This window comes from Podarcis erhardii (genome assembly GCF_964252035.2).
Source record: "Podarcis erhardii genome assembly, chromosome: 17".
NCBI classification, from domain to species: Eukaryota; Metazoa; Chordata; class Lepidosauria; order Squamata; family Lacertidae; genus Podarcis; species Podarcis erhardii.
Window position 1 is genome coordinate 13,924,639 of NC_138515.1, and position 25,735 is coordinate 13,950,373.

General features: G+C 43.1%; 1 protein-coding gene across 2 annotated transcripts in view; it reads right to left on the reverse strand.

Annotated features, from left to right (window-relative positions):
• The window catches only part of CCDC171 (coiled-coil domain containing 171), a 199,105-nt gene that overhangs the window by 84,574 nt on the left and 88,796 nt on the right, over positions 1-25,735 (reverse strand). For both annotated transcript variants that reach the window (XM_081844815.1, XM_081844814.1), the window contains 2 exons: positions 10,005-10,150; positions 7,115-7,169 (listed from right to left, as the gene is read on the reverse strand). In XM_081844815.1, coding sequence (XP_081700941.1) covers positions 7,115-7,169; positions 10,005-10,150 — 201 coding nt within the window. The remainder of the gene's footprint in view (positions 1-7,114; positions 7,170-10,004; positions 10,151-25,735) is intronic.

Here is a 25,735-nt window from a genome sequence, read left to right on the forward strand (position 1 = left end):
CTTATGCACTTAGAGAAAGCCCCTCGTTTCCACAACTTTTTGCAGATGTGTGCAGGGCTATGGGGCAGGTAACAGGGATACGATTGGGGGGGGGGCATGACTTGTAGATGTGGCTTTGAACACCTGGATAGGAAGAGCAAGTGTCAGGAGATGATGCCAAGGGGAATGTGCTCGCTCCCCTAACTGTTCCAATGACGGCTGAGGCTGCTGGCAGACAAATGGAACCAATGCCTGTGCTTTCAGGCCTGTTCTATCAGGTTATGTTGCAGGTCCTTGTAGCATTCATTTTAAAGCAAACTCAATCCCACAGTTACTTCTTTGAATAAGAGGAAGATAATACCTCTTTCTAGAAAAGTGTGTCAAAACTAATGCGGGAATGTGTACTTTTGTCGGCATCCATCTGTCTCAGGAGTGAGGGGAGGAGTAGTGGTGGTGGGGAATTAGGTGGCCCTGTGGTCTAAACCACCGAGCCTCTTGGGCTTGCCGATCAGAAGGTCAGCAGTTCGAATCCCTGCGACAGGGCGAGCTCCCATTGCTCAGTACCAGCTCCTGCCAACCTAGCAGTTCGAAAGCATGTCAAAGTGCAAGTAGATAAATAGGTACCGCTCCAGCGGAAAGGTAAACGGCATTTCCGTGCACTGCTCTGGTTTTGCAAGAAGCGGCTTAGTCATGCTGGCCACATGACCCGGAAAAACTATCTGTGGACAAACGTTGGCTCTCTCGGCCAGTAAAGCAAGATGAGCACCGGAACCCCAGAGTCGTTCATGACGGGACATAACGGTCAGCGGTCCTTTACCTTTTTTAGTGTGGGGGGGGGACCACACATGATGTGATCCTTCTGGGTAGTTCATCCACCTTGGTCCCCCCACTGCACCGTGCTCTCACCTGTGGCTCTTAGAAGCTGTCGTCATGCAACAGCATACTTCAACTGGTTGGCTAGACCAGGCGAGGGGAGCTGATGGGTCTCAAACCCTCAGTGAGTTAGGGACTTCCACTGCATATGAAGACAGGCTGACAGACTGTCTGGATGAGGCCAACAGTGGATCCAACAGTCAAGAAGGCAGTTTCTGCATCTTCTGTAGAGGGAAGTATAGGGGCAGGTGGTGCTCATCAACCCCTGGGAAGGGAGCCCACCTAGGAGAAGTAAAACTGAACCTCTGCTGCCTTCTGGCTACACTCATTTGCAAGAAAGGCTTCAGGAGTAAACCTTGAGGAACTATGTGTCTATTACTATCCCAGTAAATACATTGGGAGACTGGCTTCTAACATATACAACAGCAGGAAAGAAACACACATATGCACAGTCATCCTCAAATTGTATTTAGCACATACTGTACTGTATTTTTCTGTCTATAAGATGCCCCCATGTATAAGACACCCCCTACTTTTGGGGACTCAGATTGAAGAAAATGGGGGGAGATGTATCCATGTATAAGACACCCCCAAATTTTTGACATTATTTTTTAGGGGGAAACCTAGTCTTATACACGGAAAAATACGGTATATACTGCAGGGACGTGAATTTGGAAGGATGACATGGTCCTCTTTAAATGATGCACTAGGTACTTAAAATTATGTGGACACTGAGAACTGAAATGAAACAGTTTGCTACAGACCATAAAACCACTAAGATACGGTACTAAATCATATCTGTACTGATCAACTCTGAACTAGTTCACCAGATAGCTATCTGGTCTCTCTCCATCCTCTATCAAATTTGTTATGTACTGAACAGCAATTTAACTCTAATCTTCTCATCTGTTGCAGACTTACTTGGAAGTAGCCCCGCTGATCCGAGTGGAACATACTTCTAAGTAAAAATGTATGAGATTGAGTTGCATGACTATATATATATATATATATATATATATATATATATATATATTTGCTTTCGTAGATTTTCACGGGTACAGGAATGCAGGTTGCATTTATTCGTCTGTTTGTTTGTCCAATGTACGTGGCTGGGCAGACTTTGCAGGGTATTTCATAGATCCCTTGGTTTTCCAACTGGATTTTATCCTTGGGGTTTCTGAGGATATTGGCTATTTTTTTGGTTGGTGCAAAAGGCTGTTTTGATATTGTGTTTATGGAGGATTTTGCTAATTTTATCTGTAGTGCCCTTGATATAAGGAAGGAGGGCCATGCCATTGTTTTCTTCTGTGTCTTGGTTTTTGGGGGGTGTTTCCTTTTGGATTAGCTTCGTAATCCTGTTTTGCTGGTATCCATTGGCAATTAACACGTTTGAGAGATTCTGTAACTCAGTTGTCAAGTGGTCTTTGTCAGCCAGGCGTTTGGTTCTGGAGATGAGAGTCTTGGCTACAGAGTTTATTTGTGCAGGGTGGTGGTGTGATTGTGCATGTAAGTAGCGGTTGGTGTGTGGTTTTTTTCCGGTAGATAGTGTGTCCTAGGGAGCCATCAGGTTTTTTGTAGATTAGGACGTCAAGGAAGGGAAGTTGGTTGTTGGCTTCTATTTCCATAGTGAATTGTATTTTGGGGTGTAAGTTGTTGAGATGTGTGAGGAAGCTATCCAGTTTTTCCTTCCCGTGTGGCCAAATTACAAAGGTGTCGTCAACATATCTGAGCCAAAGTTTGGGTTTGTGTTCTGACTTGTCTAAAGCATTGGTTTCAAAGTGTTCCATGTACAGGTTTGCGATGACCGGTGAGAGGGGTGATCCCATAGGTGCTCCTTCTATCTGTTTGTATCTTTGTCCATTGTGGATGAAGTACGTGTTGGTTAGGCAGTGGTTGGTCAGGTCCAAGATGTATTCGGGGGGATTGTATTTGTTTTGAATAGCTGTCAAGGCTTCATTAATGGGCACTTGTGTGAAGAGAGATACAACATCGAAGCTCACAAGTAGGTCATTAGGATGTAGGTTTTGCTTCTTTATTGTTTCTATGAACTGGAAGGAGTTTGGTACGTGTGAAGAGATGGATTCTGCATAGGGCTGAAGTTGCTTGGCGAGAAATTTAGCGAGATTTTGTAGAGGTGAGCCTATGGAGCTGACTATTGGTCTGAGTGGTGTTCCTTCTTTGTGTATCTTGGGGAGGCCGTAGAGTTTGGGGCATCTGGATGATTTTTCTCTGGGGATGATTCTTAGCTGGATTTCTTCACTGATAGGAGAGGCTTTTATTTTGGATTTGGTGGTTTTTTCCAGGTAGGTGGTGGGATCTGTTTTTTATAGGTTTGTAGGCAGGATCTTGGAGTAGATTTGATAGTTTTGCTTGGTAGTCCGATGTGTTCATCACCACAGTGGCATTACCTTTGTCTGCTGGGAGAATGATTATGTTGTTGTCTTTCCTCAGGTTGGTGAGTGCTTTCTGTTCTTCTTTGTGTAAATTGCTTCTGGGTGGTTTGCTGGAGCAGAGGATGTTGGTGACTTCAAGTCTGATTTTATTGGCTTCATCTGGGTTGATTTTGGTTAGGCTAGCTTCGACTCCGCATATGATGTTTTCCGTGGGGATGCGTCTCGGGGCGACTGCAAAGTTGAAACCTTTGGAGAGTACTTTGGTTTCAGTTGTGGTGAGGATCCTGTCTGATATGTTATGTACTGTTTGTACACCATCCAGTAGCCAATCCATGGTGGCACCTCCGGATGCTGCACCCCCCTGCAATCCCTACACAGATCTGGCTGACACAAGCCACAAAAACCACAGCTCGCCCCTATACACGAAGCCAAGCCAGAGCACAACTAAGTACAGTACAGCCATCTTCTCAGGAAAACTCTTCACAAAGTTCAAGAGGTCAAGACACAAAGACTTTAACAACTAATCCACACCTAATGACCCACCTAAGTGGTACTCAGGATATCACTCAAGAAATCACTCAAGATATCTCTCAAGTAATTAAGGAACAAAAGAAGAAAAGGCACACTAACCTGGGAACTTCCTCTCTGCCCAGAACATTGGAGGCTATACACCACACCCCCTCTACAGTATTTATAGGAACTCAAACACTGAGATCCTGCTCTGTTCCAGTAACAAGAAGCCGAAAGCACCAGCCTGAAGATGACGAGTGAGACCTCGTCGAAACGTCGCCTAGACACCCCAACTTTTACACGGGAAGACACCCGAGGACACCAAAACCTGCATATATATATATATATATATATAAAACAACCATGAAGAATGCGTATCTGAAGCCCACAATTCCAGCTTTTGTGAACTGTAAAGGGAAAGCAAAGAGGCAGAAGCTGCCGTGGAATAGTCTGGAACATACTTTATCTAGGAAGGTAAGGTTTTCCAAGTTGACTGTTGCGTCAAAAGGAAACTTCTTGGAACAGGAGAGAACAAAAGGAGACTTGAAAGGTAAGTAGATCTTGGGAAGACCTGAGTGGTAAAATATTTTGAACTGACTTAAGTACAATGAGGAAAGCCTGTGCTCGTTTTAGGAAATCAGTAGCAAGGACAGTGGTACATATAAAATGGATGGAAGGGGTAAGCAGGAATAGTTTGCTGCAAGTGGGAAAACCACAAAGACTTGGGAATTCCTGACAGTGCGGGGATTTGGCTAGCTGAACCTCAAAATTTATTCAAATGCTTTGGGGTTCTACAAATTCTCAAGCCCAGTGACGTCAGATGGTGGGAGGGTGAGCCTGGTTGCAGGAAAATGGCTTCGCAGGCCAAACTGGACCCCCTTGTGGGACAAGACGTGTGAACATGCTGAAGGTCCCCGCTCCTGTAATAAGTACTGCTCCAAGTGTCCCTATTTTCCAGGGATAGTCCTGGATTTCTGAAGCCGTCCTGGTTTCTGATTTGATCCCAGAAAGTCCCGCTTTTCCTTAGGACGTCCCTAATTTCATCGGAGAAATGTTGGTGGGTATGGTAGGATGTCCCTATTTTCTTTGGAGGGTATGGAGTCATGCAACCTCTGAGCCAAGGAGATAGCTAACTATACCACCTTTAGAAGACATCTGAAGGCAGCCCTGTATAGGGAAGCTTTTTTAATTTTCATGTTTAATTATGTTTTTATATATGTCGGAAGCTACCAAGAGTAGCTGGAGCAACCCAGTCAGATGGGCGGGGTATAAAGAATAAAATTATGATGATGATTAGGGAATAGGACGTCCCTAATTTCATTGGAGAAACATTGGAGGGTATGGGTTATGCAACCTCTGAGCCAAGTAGATAAGTAACTATACAACATTTCCCTTTCCTGTGTATATTACAAATGAGACCATCAAAACATGATAAAAAGTAATCTATTTAGCACCAGTGATTTTTCCTAAGTCTCATTCTGCTACTGCAACTGCAGGCCTTTTTCCACAATGGAAGGTCTTAGAGCAAACTCTTATCTTTCTAAATTTTTGCGGCTATGCTCTCCTGCTGTTAGTTATAAAAAAAGAAGAAGAAGAAGCAGTGAAAAAGCATAGTGCGCATTAATATTTTAGAGTAGCAGTTACCTTTCTGGCCTGATTTTCCAGACTGCTCACAAGAAAGCAACCACCAATATAATATTTATTTTATCTATTTCATAAAAGAACCCACATCCCGGATGCTGTGTGCTCTGATAAGTAATTTAAAGTAGAACCCCAAAACACAGAAAACACAATCCAGAAATCAACAACGTTATAGATCAAAGAAGTTAACTCCTCTAATACCTAGGAAAAGTTAACATTGAGCTTATGATCTATTGCTTTAGTAGAGACAGGTGTACATTAGGTATAGCTCCCCCAAGGAGCAGTTTTTCCTCTAGTGAATTGCCCCCATGGTCCAAGTTCATCTTAAGGGGAAAGCTGTATTCGATGCATGTTGCTGAGGACCATTCAACCACAAAGGAGCAACATCTGAGTGGCTGTGGTCTGGGAACTTTGAAGTTGCTCACAGTCTCCTCATATCAAGGTTGAAGGGGAAAGAGTTCAGGCGTTTTCAATCTTGCACAGTTGGGAAAATGTGTTGTTGTGGCATGGCATTCCTGATGGGTTTGGCGATGGCAAAGAGCGCAAGAGAAGAAGAGGTTTAGCTGTGCGACTTGGCCTGAAACCACCTATTTGTATCCCTTAGTATGGTGTTAGATGAGCTGTGCCATGAGTTGGACAACACAAATAAATGTGTTGTTGTTGTTTTAAAGAATGGGTCAGCAAACTAAGGCCCGTGGGTGGGCCGGATCAGGCCCAACTGCCTTCTAGATCCGACCCGCAGACGGTCCAGGAATCTAGGCAGCCGGCATAGCGTGCGCGCACAATGGTTTCTGCGACTCAGCCAGTGTTGGGGGTCAAAAGTGAGACGGGCAGCTGCTCGAGCCAAGCCCCTTCTCCGTCCGCCACGCGCACAGCAACCTTTTCTTCCGGGGGGGTGACCTCAGGAAAAGCAGCTGTGGAGGCAGAGGCTCGGAGGCGCCTCGGGAGCGATGGCTGCCTGTGTCTGTGACGGCAGTGCTCCCCGCCAGAGCAAGCGGGGAGCGCCTGGGAGGCTGCACTCCAAAACAGTTCTGCGCTCTGCTGGGGAGGCCGTTCGTTAGCTACACGGTGCATGGAAAGGCAAATAGTCGCCGCCACCTTGTCTTCCCTCACGTGGGGAAAAGAACTTTTTGCTTGAGCGGACTGACTTAGCGTGGCCAATGGCTTTTCCCTTCACTCACGCATGCGCACATGCTCTCCAGGGCTGACAGGAATGGCACACTTACCTCAGCCCCCCACCCCCCCGCCTTACGAGAGAAATAATAACTTTCAACACGTAAAACGCAAAGTAAGAAGCGTGGGTGTATGAGGGAACACCGCCCCCCCCCCTAAAAAAGTCACATTTGGGCAATGTTGGGATTGGTCCCAATATGGGTTTTTGCAAAAAAAAAGTGGGTCATAATCATGGCAACATATAGTCTGGCCCCACACAAGGTCTGAGGGACAGTGGACCGGCCCCCTGCTGAAAAGGTTTGCTGACCCATGTTTTAACGCATCATCTTGCCCAGGGTAAGCGGCATTGATCAAAGCCGGGACTTGGAAATAATTAGACATGGTCACATTTTATCATGACATTGTTTTTAGAATGTGGTCATTCCAATAACAGTGTTTCTTTTGGTACATAAAATAAAATAAAAAAGTAATTCAAAAATACTGTTACTGAGATACAAACGTGACTGGGGTTGGGGGTCAGGGAGTGAGTCAAGCAAGTTACTCACATTCTGAAGGTTGGCTTCTACTGATTTCATATGGCCAGCGATTAATTCTTTGTCTCTGTTGAAGGAAAGAAAAAAGAAAACAACTCGTAACAGACACTGGCTAGCATGTTTACAGTCACAATTAATGTCACATCCATTATTTGTTAGCTTTGTCAACAGCCTCAAGATTTGCTGTCCTTGGATAACTCTGATGCAAGTATAAAACGCTTAGCTTAGGTAGCTATAAAGAGACTGCCACAGGCAACACTTTCTCTTCTTTTTCTTCAGCAGACTGAAGGTGAAGCATATGGTGTTTCCTGTAGAAAGCAGATTGATAAGCAAGTCTTTACAAATTTCCACTGTGGGGGCCGATAACAGCTCCACCTACAATTCCATACTGGACAACATTGGATAGGCTCCGAGTCTGTCTAGTATTTGCTAATGAGTTGCTATGGATGTTTCCACAAATTCAGAATTTAATGCTTGTGGCTGAGGATCATCCGGATCCTAGTGTACCTAGAAATGTTGGGAATAGGGCATATCCTAAATATATTCCTCTTGGGTTTCAACAGCGTAAAGGAGTATGTCTTCAATTCCATTAACAATCTGGTTAGCTGTTGAGTTATTCAGTTCAGTATTTACAAACCAAACAGTTCTTATAAAAGAACATGTACATGCAGATTTTTTCCTGACTGTTACAGTTTCATCACTATTTAGGTCAAAAGTTCCATTCTAAACAGAATGACTTCCTTACTAAGAACACCTGCCAAAATTGGCCTTGCATTCAGGTGTGCAATGGCCAACACACGGCTTATCCTTTGAATGCTACCACCACATTTCCCTTCTTTACACCCTAATTAGGGCAGAATTTTGAGGTGACAGTGGTGGGTATGTGGAAAATGCCCCTGCTTGCCTTATCTTCCCTGCAAAGATCTCCCTCCTCATTTTCCAGTGGAGAATGAGAAGCCTGGCTTCACATACTGTTGTGTCCTGCCAAACTTCCTAGTTTTACCATACTGAGAGAAAAGCAATCAAACTCAGAATACCCTCCTTGGGCAGAATGGAATAATATATTTCTAATGTCATCTCATGCCTAGCTAGCTCCAATTCAGGTGTGTCAAGAAAGTTGAAATTTCCAAGCCAATTAGTTTGTCACTTTCGTGACCGTGGGTTGTGGTGAGATGGCAATGTTAGTCTTCATTGTTTGTGATGACATTCTTTGTAATTTCGTAATAATGTTGTATTTTTAATTGTTATAACCAATCCTTTGGCAGGTAATAAATTAAAATTGTTGTTGTAGTAACAGTAATAGAATAAACTGATAAGTTTACTTTTGAAGCCTGGGAGAAAGGGGTTGAATGTCTGAAACGAAACAGCTAGGCTGATACAGTTAATGTACGTTTTGTGAGGGTTTCCATCATGACAACTGCAAAATTATGTGGATTCTTTCATATAGGTCAATTTGATCAGAAAGCGTTGCATGCAGGAGGGGAACAAAGCCAACATTTGACCCCAACCCCAGCCTTGCGCTGCCTTCCCAAAGCCAGCTAAGCGAAGCGTCGGACTTTGGGAAGGAGGCACAAGGCTCTGGCAGGGTCCTAGAGCCCTCCCCCTGCCTCCTTCCCAAAGTTGGGAAATAACTAACTAGGCTTTGGGAAGGAGGAGGGAGGACTCTAGAACATGGCTGGAGCCCTCACGCCTCCTTCCCAAAGACCAGCGCCTCATTTAGCCGCAGAGGCGAAGCTAGCTGCTCCGGCACCCAGCGTGGCCTGTGGGGTCGGGGCTGGCTGCCAGCAGGGGTGTGCTGCCGGCAGGGGACATCCCATGGGGGTACGGCAGCGGCAAGCGTCCCAGGGGGGTGCCACCTGCGGTGATGTCACCCCCCTCAGGGATGACACCCAGGGCAGGCCGCCCGCACCGCCCTCACCTTTCTCCACCTCTGCTTTGTTGGCTTTGGGAATGCAACTTCCTCAAAGGCTGAATTGATGGGTCAAATGTTGCTGAAGGCTGCTGAAAAAAGGCATTGAGGGCTGCCTGTGGGTTTCGAGACGTGTGTTCGATCACCCTGAGTTAAGAGGGTTCTGACTGAAGACAATAAATGCACAGCACTGCCTGCAGGGGGAAGACTGTGAGCTGACACAGAGAAACTGTCACTGAGGTGACAGAAGAAGAGGCTCAGAAGAGGCTGAGGTTGAGCCTGGACCCGACAGAAGTAGCGTCAGCTGCTAAAGGAAGCAGGCGGAAGTCAGAGTAGAGCTGAGGGTTGGGAGATCCTTGTGGCGGCGGGCGGCTGTTTAAGAAGAAGCCAAGACATCAGAGCTAAAATGGAGGAAGGGTGGTCCTGAGAAGATCTGAAGGGAGAGAGAAACCCAGATTTGCCAGCGCACAGGTCTTTGCAAATGGCAACCATCAGCTGACACAAAGCATGGCCGATGTTCGTGCTTATGTGTTGCCACAGAGTTTTATAGACCAACACGTGCAAGTATTCTGATCTTCATTCTTGCAGATGCAAGAATTGCAGATATACGCCTCGCTCTAGTCTGCCACATATTGCCCTACGCTGGCTTTTCATATCAAGCCCTTTGCTCTTTCGCCAGGACCGCTTGCTGAATTCAAGTCTGCTAGCCAGCGATGGTGGCTCGAGCGCTGTACAACGGGAAAGAGAGAGGGGGGCAGCACCGCTTGTCCTAAAACCACACCCATCCTTGGGCTCCGCAATGATTGAAATGGGCCATTAGTATGTTGAACTAACTTTTCTTCCTTCAAGAGGATCTTTTACTAAATTTCAAAGACAGGCAGCTGTACTTTTGTTTTCCAGCGCTGCATTATCCAAGGCTAAAACCCTTTGCATGAAAGTAAGAATTGATCTTTTGTCTGTTTCAAGTGATCTCCCCAAGGCCCCAGTGCTCACTTTGCTGCCATGCGGAGGGCACTCTCTGCATCGTGTATGCTCTCCTCCAGCCGACGCTTGTCCTGCTCCAGCTGGGTAAGATGTCTATTGAGCTGACGCAGAGATTGATCTTTTCTTCTCAGCTCCATCTTTGCCTCGGAGAGACTCTGGGAGCAGACAGAAAGCAGAGTTACTTGTCAGCTCCGATAATTAACTTCAATTTATGCCATAGGCTATTAAACAAAGAGGAATACAGACTGACTGTGAAATAGATTGAGGCTATTTTCTAATAAAAATAGTATCTATTTACCCTTCTTACAACATCCACCGCGTTGAAAAATTTAACTGCATTACAGAAGCACACAAGAACACTCCCACCTGCCACAATCGCAGATACTACAGGTGCTGTATAGATTTTTTAAAAAGTTATTTTATGCTTTCCTTACAGTATTTCGGATGCAGAGTTACCCGTGCAATTTAAAGTATATTTTAAAAAGAGAAACCCAAAAGCATCTCAATTTATGGAAGCGTTTTAATGGAAAACTGCTACTCAGGAGGGAAAGGAATAGAAATATAGATGAAACAGATGGCATAAATATACATAGGAGCCAAGAGGTCGAGGGGCCTTCAGCCCCCCAATAAAATATTTGAGGGCCCCCCTCCCAGTTGATGGGCATTGCCATTCAAATGGTGTGAGTGTGCTGCATCATGTGATCAATCATAAGGGGCGAGGCTTACCACCCCCCAATATTTTATTCAAGTTGGCCACCCTGTAGATCTCTCTCTCTCTGTCTCTCTGTCTCTCTCTCTCACACACACACACACACTATATATATATAGAGAGAGAACCACCCATTCTATAGTCCCTCAATTTGTTACAATACCATTCTGACAATTACAGTGGTACCTCAGGTTACATACGCTTCAGGTTACAGACTCCACTAACCCAGAAATAGTGCTTCAGGTTAAGAACTTTGCTTCAGAATGAGAACAGAAATTGTGCTCTGGCGGCGCAGCGGCAGCAGGAGGCCCCATTAGCTAAAGTGGTGCTTCAGATTAAGAATAGTTTCAGGTTGCAAACAGACTTCCGGAATGAATTAAGTACTTAACCCGAGGTACCACTGTATAAAACACAAACATTCCGTAAGTGAGTCATATGGCTTTTCTGATTTGCACATTTTACTGCAGTTTCCATCTCTTGAAGGCTTCCCCAGGATCTACTCTCTAACATAAAATGCTTCAAGTAAAAAAATAGTTTAGATTGATACATTCATGCACACAATTCCCCAAAGGACGAACAATTAGACAACTTGCATGCAAACTACAATCAAGGCCTTTATTCTGTTTGCTGTAAAGTAATGTTTTCAAAGGATTCTGGATTTGCTAAGCCCAATTTTCAATTCACAGCTCAAGCTCTTCTTTTAATGTAACCTTCCCTATTGTTGAAAGATATTACAATTTGTGGAGCCTAGAGATATGCCAGGGCTATATTAGATTTTTCGTAGTCTCTGCATTTTGTTTATTCTTGTCTGTATTTAGAGTTTCTTACACAAAAATCTAATTCCAAAAATACGCCTTTTTATAAGAGTTTACCTTTCGGCTGTAATGCTTATTGCAAAAGGACTTAGCTGTACTGTAGCAGGACTAAATTCCTATATGCTACTTTGACAAATTAAAAAGTTATAACCTTCAAAATGGAGCCAGGAATTTTAAAATATCTGCGTAACGCTTTACATCTATTCTTAACATCTTCCATCTGAGGATTTGAAAGATCAAGCAGTAGAAGAATTTGGGGTATTGATTTCCAGGAAGGCTGAGCAGGCAAACTTAGCCTATGTCAGTGGAAACTCAACTGTGGAACAGAAGCCCAAAGGACCTCTGCAGGGCAACCTCAGATGATATCAAACACCGGGGAAGCAGAGGGCCACTTCTAAGATTGCTTTTGAAAGACGTGGGCACACACCTTGGGAGGATTCTGCAAATTCATGAAAACAATAACCATATACATATTGGAAATAACCAATACATATTGGAAACGAGGCTCGTGAACCCAAGAATAGCTCTGAGATTATTTCTCTACAGGTACCATTGCTCTGAAATGGTTGTACATAGGATGATTGACAAGAGGGCCTCAAAGATCTTCAGATACAGATGTTCCTCTTGGGAGTGACTCAGAGAATGAATGCCGAGAAGAAATAAGAAATTGGGGTGGGGAGTCCAGTTCCTATTACAGTGCTACCTCGGGTTACATACGCTTCAGGTCACATATGCTTCAGGTTACGGACTCCGCTAACCCAGAAATAGTGCTTCAAGTTAAGAACTTTGCTTCAGGATGAGAACAGAAATCATGTTCCAGCGGCACGGCAGCAGCAGCAGGAGGCCCCATTAGCTAAAGTGGTGCTTCAGGTTAAGAACAGTTTCAGGTTAAGTACGGACCTCCGGAACGAATTAAGTACTTAACCTGAGGTACCACTGTATGTGGATGGGTGCAAGTACGGACCTCCAGAACGAATTAAGTACTTAACCCGAGGTACCACTGTACTTCATTTTAACTAGCATTTAACTGCAAAATGTACATTTAAAGTCTGCAAGACAGTGACAATACAGCTGAAGGAGAAAATATAGTTATCTTGTAACAACAGTGTTCTAGGATGAATGTGCCTATTGCCACGTATACTTTCTTTATCACATGGGCATACCACATCCACGCAAAATTCAGTTAATCGAATTTAGAAGGGTTGGTGGGAGGGAGACTTCATTACTCAAGAATTTCCCCTTTCCCCCTTTTTTTTTTTTAAAAAAAAAATCATATACAAGATAAATCCATTGCTTCAAAAGCCTTTTTGATACTGCAGGAAGAATAAATGATCCTTTTTTTCTTTTTTAAGAAAAACAAACAGCACCAAATATTTCTTTGACAGAAATATGAGACTACAAAACAAGACACATTCTGTACATTATAAATCTGAAATTAACTCTATTTTATTCTTATACAGAATGTGCTATTCCTTGCATGCAGGTCTTTTGCCTTCCTACACCCAAGTGCAGGGCAATGGGGGAGGGACTTCAGAGTTTAACTTTAGACCATCACTCCCTTAATGTCTTTTTTATGTTGAGATTCCACATTGAGAAGCTTAGATATTCTTACAACACTGATGGTGTTAGGTAGGCAGGCCTTCTTCTTCTTCTTCTTCTAGAGGTCTTTTGCCCATGAAAAGTTGCAGCTAGCTATGGGCATGATTGAGGGACTGCTGTTGGTGGGTAGCAGTAGACTAAAAACCTCCTTCTGTCTGCAGAAGATAGACTCAGCCTTCTCTAGACTGCAACTATTTGTGTTTTTTTAAATAATAATAATAATTATGCCCCGCTTTTTACCGCCGGGCTTCGGAGTTGCTTGCCAATAATAAAAAACATATAATATACAGAACTGCACCATAGGATGCAATCCATTTGAGATTAAATAGGTTTTAAACCAACCTGTTTAAGTGGGCTTCATGTGTGCTTTAAATGTTCTGACATTGCACTCAGTAAGCAAGGCAAAGAAGGTGCTACTTCCATTTAGCATCACAGTGTGAACTATATGTGATATTGGCACACAGGCAAACACAATGAATTAATGAGTGCAGCTAAGTCATCGTTTCAAGCATTCAGTTTGCAGGCAACAGGGCGCAACTTTATACACTGGGAAAATATAAAGAGGCTAGACCATTTCTCTTCCACTTTTCCTAACAAAATAATTTAAACCCTTTTCTGCCTAGAAACACTTAATCAACAGAATTAAAACTACACCGAGTTATTTCCTATTTACTGCAAAAAAACAGCAAAAAAAACAAAAGCTGGCCATTACATCCTAACTGGCAAGCTCTGTGGGTTACTTGCCCTCCCAACATGAACTGCAAACCACTATCAAACTGTGATTTGCAATTCCGGTTTGGAGAACAAGCACAAACCATAGGGAACGCGTGAGCCTTAGGCTCACTCATGCAACACCAAACCATGGTTTAGTATGTCATGAAAACCAGTTCAGAAGGGTTTGCATTTCTGAAGAGCTCCTGAAGTAACCATCAAAATGATTCCTTACTACCATTGCACCCAATTTTTACAATAAAAAAATTCCACCTTTCTTTCTTTGCCTCAGATAAAACCACAGCAGGTGGAATTTTAGCAAATTTTTGAGGTTCCGGGGGCTCCCGTTTCTTTTTTTAAGGATGCTAAATCTGCTTTGAATCCCTCCCACCAAGTTGTTCAAAGACATTAGAGGGGAAACCTGAACGCAACAAAAGTTTACGTGACCTGGAGAGGTGAAGAATAATTTGCAGGCATCAAATGATGACTATCCTGGACACTTTCGGGAGAAAGTCTCACCTCTGCTTTTTAAACCTGGCCTTTGCAGGTTAAAGATAAACCTCAAAAATGGTTGGAATCACTAAACCTCCAAAATGGTTGAGCCATAGTCCGGAGTGCTTTAAAGTAATATATTTTCGGTTGCTAAGCCTTCCCCCTCCGCTGCCCCCCCACTCCCCATTTCTTCAGATTGATCTAATTAAAACCCCCGATAAACTTTATGGGCTCTAATATTTCCAGCCGAACGACGGAAACCAAGAGGGTGTGCCTCAAGGCAACAAGGCGGCCATGATAAGCAGCGGGCTAGCCACTAATTTCTCAACCAGGGTAGAGATTGTGAAAAGCGCGATGTTCTGATATCCAAGAAACTGTTCAGGGGAGAATAGGATAAATCAAGTTTAATAACTCTGGTCCTAATTGTTCCCCCAATGCTCAACTCTAATTACTTGGAGAACTCTCCTGACTGTCACCTGATATTAAGTTGTTGGAGGCTGAGTGTGGAACGGCGAGATAATCAATAAACATTTAGAGGGGAGAAGAATGAAGATTCCCCGTTAAGCAGTGGGAAGCGGCGGCACCCAAAGCCCTTCTGCTCATGAGAAAGCCTATGGGAGACGCGCCGTGATTGCAAAGCAATAATCCAAAGCCCTGTTTTCGGGCCTGGAGGCAGGAGTACGTCTGAGGGAAAAAGGTTAACACGGTCACCCTAATTACAGCCCACTTTCACATGCTTCATATATAAGCGAAGACAAGCCAATTAGGTAGAGAGGAAGATAAGAGAAGTTTTATTTGTATACTAATTAAACCCCTGATGAAATTAAAGGAAAAACATACAGCTCTGTAATTGTGTCTGAGAAAGGTCACTTCAGGTTCAGTTATCAGAAAAGCACAGCCTTGAGATATTTCACTTAATCCACAATACAGCCCTTTCTCTTCTTCTTCTTCTTTTTTTTTTTTTTTTTGCTCCCTGGGCCTTAATATTTAGAGAAATAGGAAAATTTCAAAGCCCGATAGCGCATTTATCTTGGAAGCGTTGTCGTAGACAAATTTGAACCGCTGGAAAGTTGAAGCTGGATAAAAGAGAGCAGGACAACAACAAAAACACAAAACGCCCACCTACTGCCGGCCTACAGCATTGTGCAGACGCAGAGAGTGTTCGTTTGGAAATGCAAAGGGCCTTAAGACACATTATATTTAACACATTATATTGTTAAAGACAAAATAGCCAAGCATATAAATGAGCAAGTCTTGCTGAACCAGAGCCAGGTTCAAAGTGCGTTTCAATGCCACCCCAGCTCAGCTTCAGATAACATTAGCCACATTTCGCTTTCGCTGTATTAGCTGGCAAAATGTTTTGAAATTAAAATAATACTAATATCAAACTTGGCAATAGTGCAATGCTATCCTGCGCTCCAATTATCCCTTGGAAGTGAGAGACAAGCTTAGGGAGGAAGAGCTGGGAGGTGCATTTTTTTATAAAGGAAATTTCACAAACAGAATATCTTCTGAATTTTTGGGCAAAAACTCACTTCCCACTACAATTATAACAAGATCCTGTTTACAGTGAATTTGTCCCAGGAGTCAGGTGACTCATGACGTGACTATTAAGTGAGAATACTAAGCAAGAATCCTGCCTATAGAGAAAACTGACTTTATTACCACAGTGGAAGCTTTTGTTCTAGAATACGGACTCAAGCCCTGGATTCACCTTTTCCTGCTAAGCCATCTTTAAATTCAGTCCTCCTGGGGCAACCAAAGGCTATCTTTTCGTGATGGAATTTAATCGATGTGCCCCCAAAATTGGAACTCTTAACATTTGGAAATTGACAGGTCATTTTCTGTCATATGATGTAGAAACATCATGAGGTACCTCCATACATTACAGTGTTGTCAGAGATCTGTCATAAATAACATGTGCAAGTTCTCTAAAGTTGGTGTTTTTATTTTTACTTTTAAAAATAAATTTGGCTTGCCAATATTCCATAGAAGACAGGAGATAGCAGACAATAGTGAAAATGTTTTTTTAAAAAAATATGATCACCCACTGCAATGATCATACACTGCGATATGATTTTAAAATTGTATCAAACATATTTTAATACTTATAAACACCTTAACAAAGAAACCTACGGGGGGGGGGGCAATTAAATCTAAAGTAAACCATTAGCATATCTGACCTGAAAATATTATTAAGCAAATATAATCTGGCTAACCACTGATAATAACACAGAAATTACATATATGGAAATACTTTACAGAAACACTATTCCGTGCTATATCTATCTGTCTGTCTGTCTATCTATCTATCTATCTATCTATCTATCTATCTATCTATCTATCTATCTGATTTTAATCAATTTAACTTTGAAAGTTAAACTAAAAGTTCAGAATATTGAAATATTGTGCATAATTAGAATACTGCGTTGAGAAGAAGAGGAATTTGGATTTGATATGCCGCTTTATCACTACCCGAAGGAGTCTCAAAGCAGCTAACATTCTCCTTTCCCTTCCTCCCCCACAACAAACACTCTGTGAGGTGAGTGGGGCTGAGAGACTTCAAAGAAGTGTGACTAGCACAAGGTCACCCAGCAGCTGAATGTGGAGGAGCGAGGAATCGAACCCGGTTCACCAGATTACGAGTCTACCGCTCTTAACCACTACACCACACTGGCGTAGAGGTGCACAAGTCATATAATGAAAGCATCATGGCTTGCAATCAGAGAACTGCAAGTGGAAGAGGACCTGCCAAGTACCTCTCCTCCACCCGTAACTCCCTAGACCCTCATGGGTCTCTGTAAGGTTGCAGGACTCTCCTGAATAGGATTGGGTTAGGGCAAGCATGTCCAACCTGTCGGTAGCGATCGACCGGTCAATCCCCTCTTTCTGCTGCAGCCCCCCACTCTCACACTGTTCAGAAGAGCAACCCAACCCTCCAGAGAAGCTTTTCAGAGACACAGGAACGCGGACAGGAAAATCTTGTTCTGCAAACTTTGTTTGACTTGTGGTTCTCAGGATCCATGCCAACAGTTAACAAGGAACATCACAATGTATGAAGCTGTGAACCAGCCAATAAGATCTGGATCTACTGTTTTGGAGACACAGTAGTAGCATGCTCAGATTTTGTAAACACCGTGATTAATGCAAACACGAGATTTTTCTGTGATAATGTGCAGTGGTAGGTTGGGCAAAGAGTAGCGGAAAGGAGGAAATGAAGTGTGCAGTCCTACTAGGTCCTCCCTTTAACCATGTTAAAGTCTGTTTAAGTGAGCAAGGGCAAACAGAATTAGCGCAGAGTTCATACGACTAAGATATCCAGTCTCATTTCTATTTGAGCAGCTATTTCGGTATGAATTTTATGGAAAGAAAGAAAAAGATGAAAGCTTTGCACAAAAGGAAAAGGAGATCATGGGAAAAGTTGGTTAAGGTTAATAAAGACGCCCACAGGGCAAGTCCTATAAGCGTAACTCCCTAGTTTAAAATAACAACAAAAACTGCTAGGTATAAGGGACTTGGATATCAGAAGGTATCAGAAGCCAGAGAAAAGTCCCATGCATTGATATTCAAGCTGCTCAGAAAAATAGGGTTTAGAACATTAAGAAAAAAATTCCGCACAACTTTATAGGTCTATTGATTCCCTCTGCACATCTCAAGGTAATATAGTTACTTTGTAGTTGATTCAATGCTCTAACAAAGATCTCTCAGGAAACTGGATTTAACAAGAGCCTTCTTGTATTTTTGAACAAAATCTTAAAGGTACATAAAAGCTTTAAACTAACCGGGATAAGTGGTCTGCGTGCACGTCTGTTTAACACCTTTGCATTTAACTCGTGAAATAATCCCATTCCCCAACCCCCTCAAACGTACAAGTCAATAAATCTTTCCCACTGCAGTCTAAATTCCAAGGTCATGGAAAGAAGTGTTTATTAGTATAATTACAAAAAAAGCAATAATACCATTAAGCCTTCCGCGGCAGATTTAAGAAGAAGAAAAAACAACCCATTAGAAGCAGAAAATAAATAATAAAAAAAGGGTTTGGTAGGGGCATTCCCTCAACAAAGCTACAGAAGGCAAACCAAACATCAATTTTCATTAGTTGTTGTTATTTTTGTTGTTGTTGTTTGTAAATATATCTCCTTATTTAACCATCCTAAGGGCAGGCGCTGTTGCAAATTAAGGCCAACACAATGGTTGCATTTGCAGGTAGTGCTAAGCCAGGGGTTGGCAAACTAAGAGCTGTGGGCCAGATCAGGCCCAATTGCCTTCAGGATCCAGCCTGTGGATCGGCGCGGGGATTCTGCTCGTTTGGGCTGTGCCATCCCCCCCCCCCGCGCCATTCCATTCCATTCCCCCCTCGCTCCCTCACACACACACACCATGGTGGCGCCTCCTCCCTCCCTCCTCCTGGCTTCTCCCCGCCCTGCCTAGAGGAGGAAGGGTGCTGGGCTGAGCTGGCTGAGCGCCATTTTAAGCATCCCCTCTCCGGAGCCAGCCCTTTCGCGCCGCTCATCTTCCCTCCACCATCACCACCCTGGTGCTCCTGGGGGCCAGAGAGCGGAGCGAACGAGCTCCCTTTGCCTACCCACGAGAAGCAGGAGCAGCAGTGGTGGTGGCAGCCCAAGGGAAGGTAAGCACAGTGACTGAGGGTGGGACTACTTGCCCCCTTGCCTCTTCTTCCAACTCCCCCCAGTGCTGCTTCTCCGGCCCTCCACAAGGCCTGAGGGACAGTGGACTGGCCCGCCGCTTAAAAAAAATTCCGACCTCTGTGCTAAGACAAATCGTGGCCTAGGACCAACATGGCTGTTCCCAGGGAGATCACAGCTGCTTTGCTCCTATCAGGTCCTTTTAGTTCAGCACAATGTGACACCTAAACCAAGGTTTGGCTTAACGAAACCTTCTGAACCGGGGATTGTGGTTAAGCTCTCTACTCCACAACCATGATCTGCATCCAAAGATTCGTACTCAAGGATACAGAGTGCACCAATCTATCCCAGTTTTCTGGCGGAATATGCTCTCCATAGTCTCCAGCAGCCATCTTTCCTACTGTCCAAAAACGACTGTGATGGTCTGGGACTCGGGCTCAGGCTTGGAGCCAGAGGAGTCTCAACCGGATCCACTGCCTCAGGCGGCAGCTGAACCAAGTCTGGGGCCTGATTCTGAAGAGCCCCAGTCTGCACAGGTTCCCCTGCAACAAGCACCAGCTGGGCCCGGTCAGGGGCCTGAGCCTATCCTGGCTCCAGATGCGGGGATTACCTTGTTGCCTTCAGCTGGGCCATCACTTATAGCTGCTCCACTGCTGGTTAGGTCAGGGGAGGCTGAGGTGGCCCCTGGGTCTAGTAACCCACTGACGTCTCCTGAGCTGCAGAGACTAAGGTCTGAGAGAAGGAGATACCTGAGTACTTGCAGGAAGAGTGCTTGCCTTCGGGCAAAACAGGGAGATGAGTCACCAGGGAATCAGGACTGGCCGTTACCCCGACAGAGATAAAAGGCTGCTGGACCCCGCCCTAGGTTGCGGGAGCAATGTTGCTGTTTGCCAGAACCTGCCTGTGATCCTGTGTCTGACCTTGCCTGCTTTGCTGCCTCGTGTCCTGCCTTGGCCCTGTCGGACTGACTCCTCACAGAACCCTTGGATTCGGGACCAGACCTGGACCGTGTTACTCGGGTTACCCCCAGGCCCAGCACAACGACCCCCTTCCAACTCTACAATACTATGAAACTGATACATAAATAAAGAATCTTTAAAAGGGTATCTATGAAAATCTCTTATCCTGGCATTAAAATAGGGACCGGTACTCCTATATTTGTTAGCCAGTTTCTGGAACCCCCGAGAAATTAAAGCTAAAATCTTTGCCGTGGCTTTTTGGCGGTGATTCCAGGTTGTGGAATGGCCTTTGAGGTGTATGTTTTTCAATGACAGTAGTACCTTGGTTCTCAAACGAAATCTGTTCCGGAAGCCTATTTGGCTTCCAAACAACTGAGGTGCGGCTTCCCATTGGTTGCAAGAGCTTTTTGCAGTCGGCAGAAGCTGCGTCGCACGTTCAAGTTCCGAAAAACATTTGAAATACAGAAGCATTTACTTCCGGGTTTTCAGCATTCGAGAACTGAAACGTACAACAGTGGAGGAGTTTAGGAACTGAGGTTCCACTGTACATATGGTAATTCGGTGCCCCACCCTGGGACCATTTGATGAAAGGCAGAGTAGAAGTAGAAAGAAAGAAACAATAAATGAAATCTCTGCAAACGTTTGGAGGAGGAATACCAGAACCTTTGATTGACTAATGAAAAAAGAAAAGAATTAGGAGCTATAATTGAAATCTAATACAGTGGAACCTCAGGTTACATACGCTTCAGGTTACATACACTTCAGGTTACATACGCTTCAGGTTACAGACTCTGCTAACTCAGAAATAGTACCTCAGGTTAAGAACTTTACTTCAGGATGAGAACAGAAATTGCGTGGCGGCAGCAGGAGGCCCCATTAGCTAAAGTGGTGCTTCAGGTTAAGAACAGACCTCCAGAACAAATTAAGTACTTAACCTGAGGTACCACTGTATGTGTATTTAAGATACCATTTGATATTTGTTTACATGAAGCAGACGACGTTGTAAAATACATAGGGTTATGTCGCACACTGTCTCATGTGCCCTTGAGCTAAAAATAAAGTACTTATGGATTTGCACACAATGTACTACACTCCTCTAAAAAAGGAAGAAGGGGAAATGAGAGGACTAAGAGAACTTTCTACATTTTAAAAATTGATCCAAGACCAGAATCCAACCTTTCGGCATGCTATGAGGATAATACATTCCAACAAGGCATCGTGCACATGGATTCACAGGCATGTTTCCAGCAGTCATTCCTGGGATATCAATTATGTCAAAAGCGTCCCTGAGATGCAACTTTGTGAAAGGTGCTCCAATTGAGAAAGAAGAGCAATACTTTTCTAGAACTGTTGCGCAGCAGGAAACAAGAAGGGTTGTGGCACGTGGGTTAGTGACTGTCCCAGGTTTTTCAAATCAAAATTCTAAAGAGTTAGCCCAGGCGCTATAAACACATAAAAGGATGCATCTTGCTCCATTCTCTTGTAGATATGCAAAAAAGATAATTATCAAAAAATGTTTGTTAAAAGGCATTGTCATGTTGCATGTGAACTAATGGTTTTTTTATGAATGAAAAAAAATCAAAGTGTTCCAGGAATTATTGTGTTACTGAAGGAAGCGCAGGTGTAAATTCCAGCTTAAAATCCAGCCTCTATAAATTATTTAGTCGCTGAGAATATACATTATACAAAACTTTTTAAACAACTAAAGCCTTTAAGTAATTAATGAATTATGAAATTTAGTCTCCAAACAATTCAGAAGGGATCTCTCTCTCTCTAGCTTGCTTTAACATGATAAATTTGATTAACAGTTTACTATTAACTTGTACACTAATGAATAATCAGCTACATTATGTTCTTTAATGAACAACAGCTTTTAATTTAATAGATACAGTGTTTAGAATTGCTCCTTCTTGCCAAAGTGACAACACGATTGCTGGGAAACATCATCATCCCTTTGAGTATTCTAAATCTAGCCGGTTTCTCTGGGGGGGAAAGAAAAGGCAACACTCGTGGGAGTCGATGAATGAGAGCTTCAGATTCATTTTCTGAATGTACACCAAACATATTCACAGTTATTCTACTTGAGTATTAGCCTTTTCATCAAACCTCTTTGAAAGCATACCAAAAAAATATGTTATCACATTAGAACACAATAATCGGCATTATCGCACCTGCCAAGTCTCAAACGCCCTTGGTGACAGATTGAGTATTCTTAAAATTATGCAGCCTTCCGTGCAAATAAATCTAGCATATAAAAAATTCCAGGCTGCATTACTTTTAAGGTTGTGCTGTGTGCTACTTCAACGCTCACAGCACCTGTTAATTCTTTAACTGGGTAGTGCTAAGTAGAACATTACATGTTATGGAATAAGGCAGTCATGGCTGAGCATCTGATCTGCTTGTAGAACGTCCCAAGTCCAACTCCCATCTTTTATGCAGGGCTGAAACAGACCCAGTTTTGAAATCCTAGAAGGCTGCTATGACTTAGTGTGGACAGCGCTGAGAAAGATGGACCAAAGGTCTAACTCGGCTCCCTACGTTCCATGCACGCAACTCACAAGTGTTAAAACTGCACCCTAATCCCCAAAAGCCATATTGAGCCACTAAAAGCCTGCTCATACGTGAGACGTTATGGGAAATAGTGGCTGTTCACCGGGGGAACAGTACAGTGGTACCTTGATTCTCATACTTAATCCATTCCGGAAGTCCGTTCCAAAACCAAAGCGTTCCAAAACCAAGGCGCACTTTTCCATAGAAAGTAATGCAAAACGGATTAATCCGTTCCAGTCTTTTAAAAACAACCCCTAAAACAGCAATTTAACATGAATGTTACTCTCTAACAACACCATTGATCCATAAAATGAAAGCAATAATCAATGCACTGTACTATAAAATAAGACAGTATTAGAGATGATAAATTTAAAAAATATATATATTCTTAGCTGCACTGAGGATAGTCACTGTTTGGTTGTTTGTTTGTTTGTTTGCTTGCTTGCTTGCTTGCTTGCTTGCTTTTTGCCAATCATTTTCCTTTATTTGATGAATTCAAAAAGATACATAACGTAGAATTTGCATTACAAATCGAAAAACAACAACAATAAAGATCAGAAAAGGAAAGAACAGTGATAATTTTTCAGTTTGCTATAATATCAATCATCTTCCATTCTGTTATTCTGTAGTTCATATCATTATACAGATGATAGTCACTGTTTGGATGGGGGGCTTTTATCCATTCTGCAGTCAGTCAGTAGTTGAACTGGGTTCCACATAGTCACAAAAACAAATGAACTGAAAAAGCCTCAAAAATAAAAAACGCAAAATAAATAGCAAAAACAAAAGTGCCAAACTCAATCCGTTCCAGAAGTCCGTTTGACTTCCAAAATGTTCGAAAACCAAGGCACAGCTTCTGATTGGTGCAGTGCCCCGGAAACAATAGCTGACAGCTGCATCAGACGTTCGGCTTCCAAAAAACATTCGAAAATCAGAACACTCACTTCCGGGTTTTCGGCGTTTGAAAACCAAGGCGTTTGAGAACCAAGGTACCACTGTATTCCAAAGCTAAAGGATAAGCACAGTGAACTTTTACATGCATCCTTGCTGTCCTAACTTAACACATCGATGATAAATTTTAGAGAGTATTGCCAGCTGATCTTAATAATTGTTATGAGATTTTTTTGGGGGGGGGAATGTTTGTGCTAATTGTTGGGCCCAACTGAACAGGCAATGCTGCAGATATTTAGTTTATCTCAGTGGGAAATGATCACTGAAACCAAAGGAGCAACTTTGCCTGGTAGATTGTGCCCATCGACTTTGAGGAATTCTTTGCCCCTGAACATCCTATCAGGCTCCTCTATCCAGAGGCTTCCGATAACTAGTTAGGATGGAATTATTTCAGAACCTGGGCTGTAACAATTGGGTCCCCTTAGCATAGTTTGCTTGGGTTTTGCTGCTTCCTTTTCTGAATTCTGCTGTTTGGTGTTTTATCTTTAATTATTATATATTATATATATTATATATATTATATATATTATATATATTATATATATTTTAAAGTTTTTTTTATGACTGATGGTGTGCTTTGAGTGGCCTCCTGGAAAAAATCTATGTATTTAAAAATATTTAAAATCAACACAACTTACCAAAAAATTTCTCTTGAAATAGCACCTACAAATGTACTTTTTATATGCTATGAATGACCACACACTCTAGAAAGAAGTAGATGTTTCTAGTACTAGAGGATAGGGAAAGCTCAAATTACCATGAAGCTCTAAAACAGTATAGATTCTGTTCCCATAAGCACCAAGTCTTCTTTTTCTTTGCAAATGGAGACAGTTGGACTATCTCTTACCACCTAATAAAGGCAACAATCTAAGAACAGTGCTTAGCTCTGAATGACCTTGAAACATAATTGGCAAGCATGCGTGTCTCTACGGTATATGCCATTGGGTAGATAAAAAATATATGGGATTATAATCAAAACTGATAAAGCTTCAAAATTAATCAAGGGTGTTTTAAACTTCTTGATGAGAGCAATAGAATGTAATGTGGCGTAATTGTTAATATATGTTGCATGATTTCCAAACCAAAGCGGTCAACGTGCAACTGTAAACTATATTCTCGGATGCCTTTATTAGCATTTCCTTTTAATCGTGGATTCTTTGGAATCACTGCAAAACTCTTGATTGTGATTTTGCAAAAAGGGAAACTGACAAATCATCAACATATGTCACTCCAGTATTTTGCACATGTATGAATTGGTTTATGTGGCACTTCTATTGCACATTATGTACATTTATGATTACTTTTTTCATGTTGATCACGTTTCACAGGAAGCATTTCGTTAGCAAATTGAAAGAAATAAATGCTTGCAGAACTTGAGGCCTGGTTCTCACAGCCTGGTAAGCTAAAATTTACTAGGACTCTCAGAGAGAAATGTGCATCCTTTTTGCTTCTTTCCTCTTAGTTCAGCACAGCAGTTAAGCCAAGGTTTCACGTAAGACTCACAGCTAAGCTCTCTTCTCCTTAGCCACGAGCTTAGCCAAGGTTTCTTCTCGGTTGTATCTCATAATCACGGGGGAGATAACTTAACCATGATCTATGTTTGGACAAGGGATGCGGGTGGTGCTGTGGGTTAAACCACAGAGCCTAGGACTTTCCAATCAGAAGGTCAGCGGTTTGAATCCCTGTGACAGGGTGAGCTCCCGTTGCTCGGTCCCTTCTCCTGCCAACCTACCAGTTCAAAAGCACGTCAAAATGCAAGTAGATAAATAGGTACCACTCCAGCGGGAAGGTAAACGGCGTTTCCGTGCGCTGCTCTGGTTCGCCAGAAGCGGCTTAGTCATGCTGGGAAAATGACCCGGAAGCTGTACGCCAGCTCCCTCGGCCAATAAAGTGAGATGAGCGCTGCAACCCCAGAGTCGGCCACGACTGGACCTAACGGTCAGGGGTCCCTTTACCTTTTCGTTTGGAGAATGCAATATGCCAAATCTCAACTTAGCTGCTGGGGACAAGCAAAGCAGCTGCAGTCTCCTCCCTGGGAGCCCATAGGTTCACACTAAACCATGGTCTGGCTTAGTGTTAATAGTGAAGGCATCTTAAGTATCTTCCTCATATGGATGGATTCAGAATCCATTTTTTCAATGGGCGAAAAACAGCGAAGAGTCTCATTATATCTCTGCACCACAAAAACATGTTATTAGTGGCACTCATGTCCCAGAAACAGTAGCATTCTCACTGTTGAACAGGCTGTACTCAGGCTTCCACAGTCGCAGCAATGAACCTTCTGCGGCCCTGCACATTTAATTTTAAC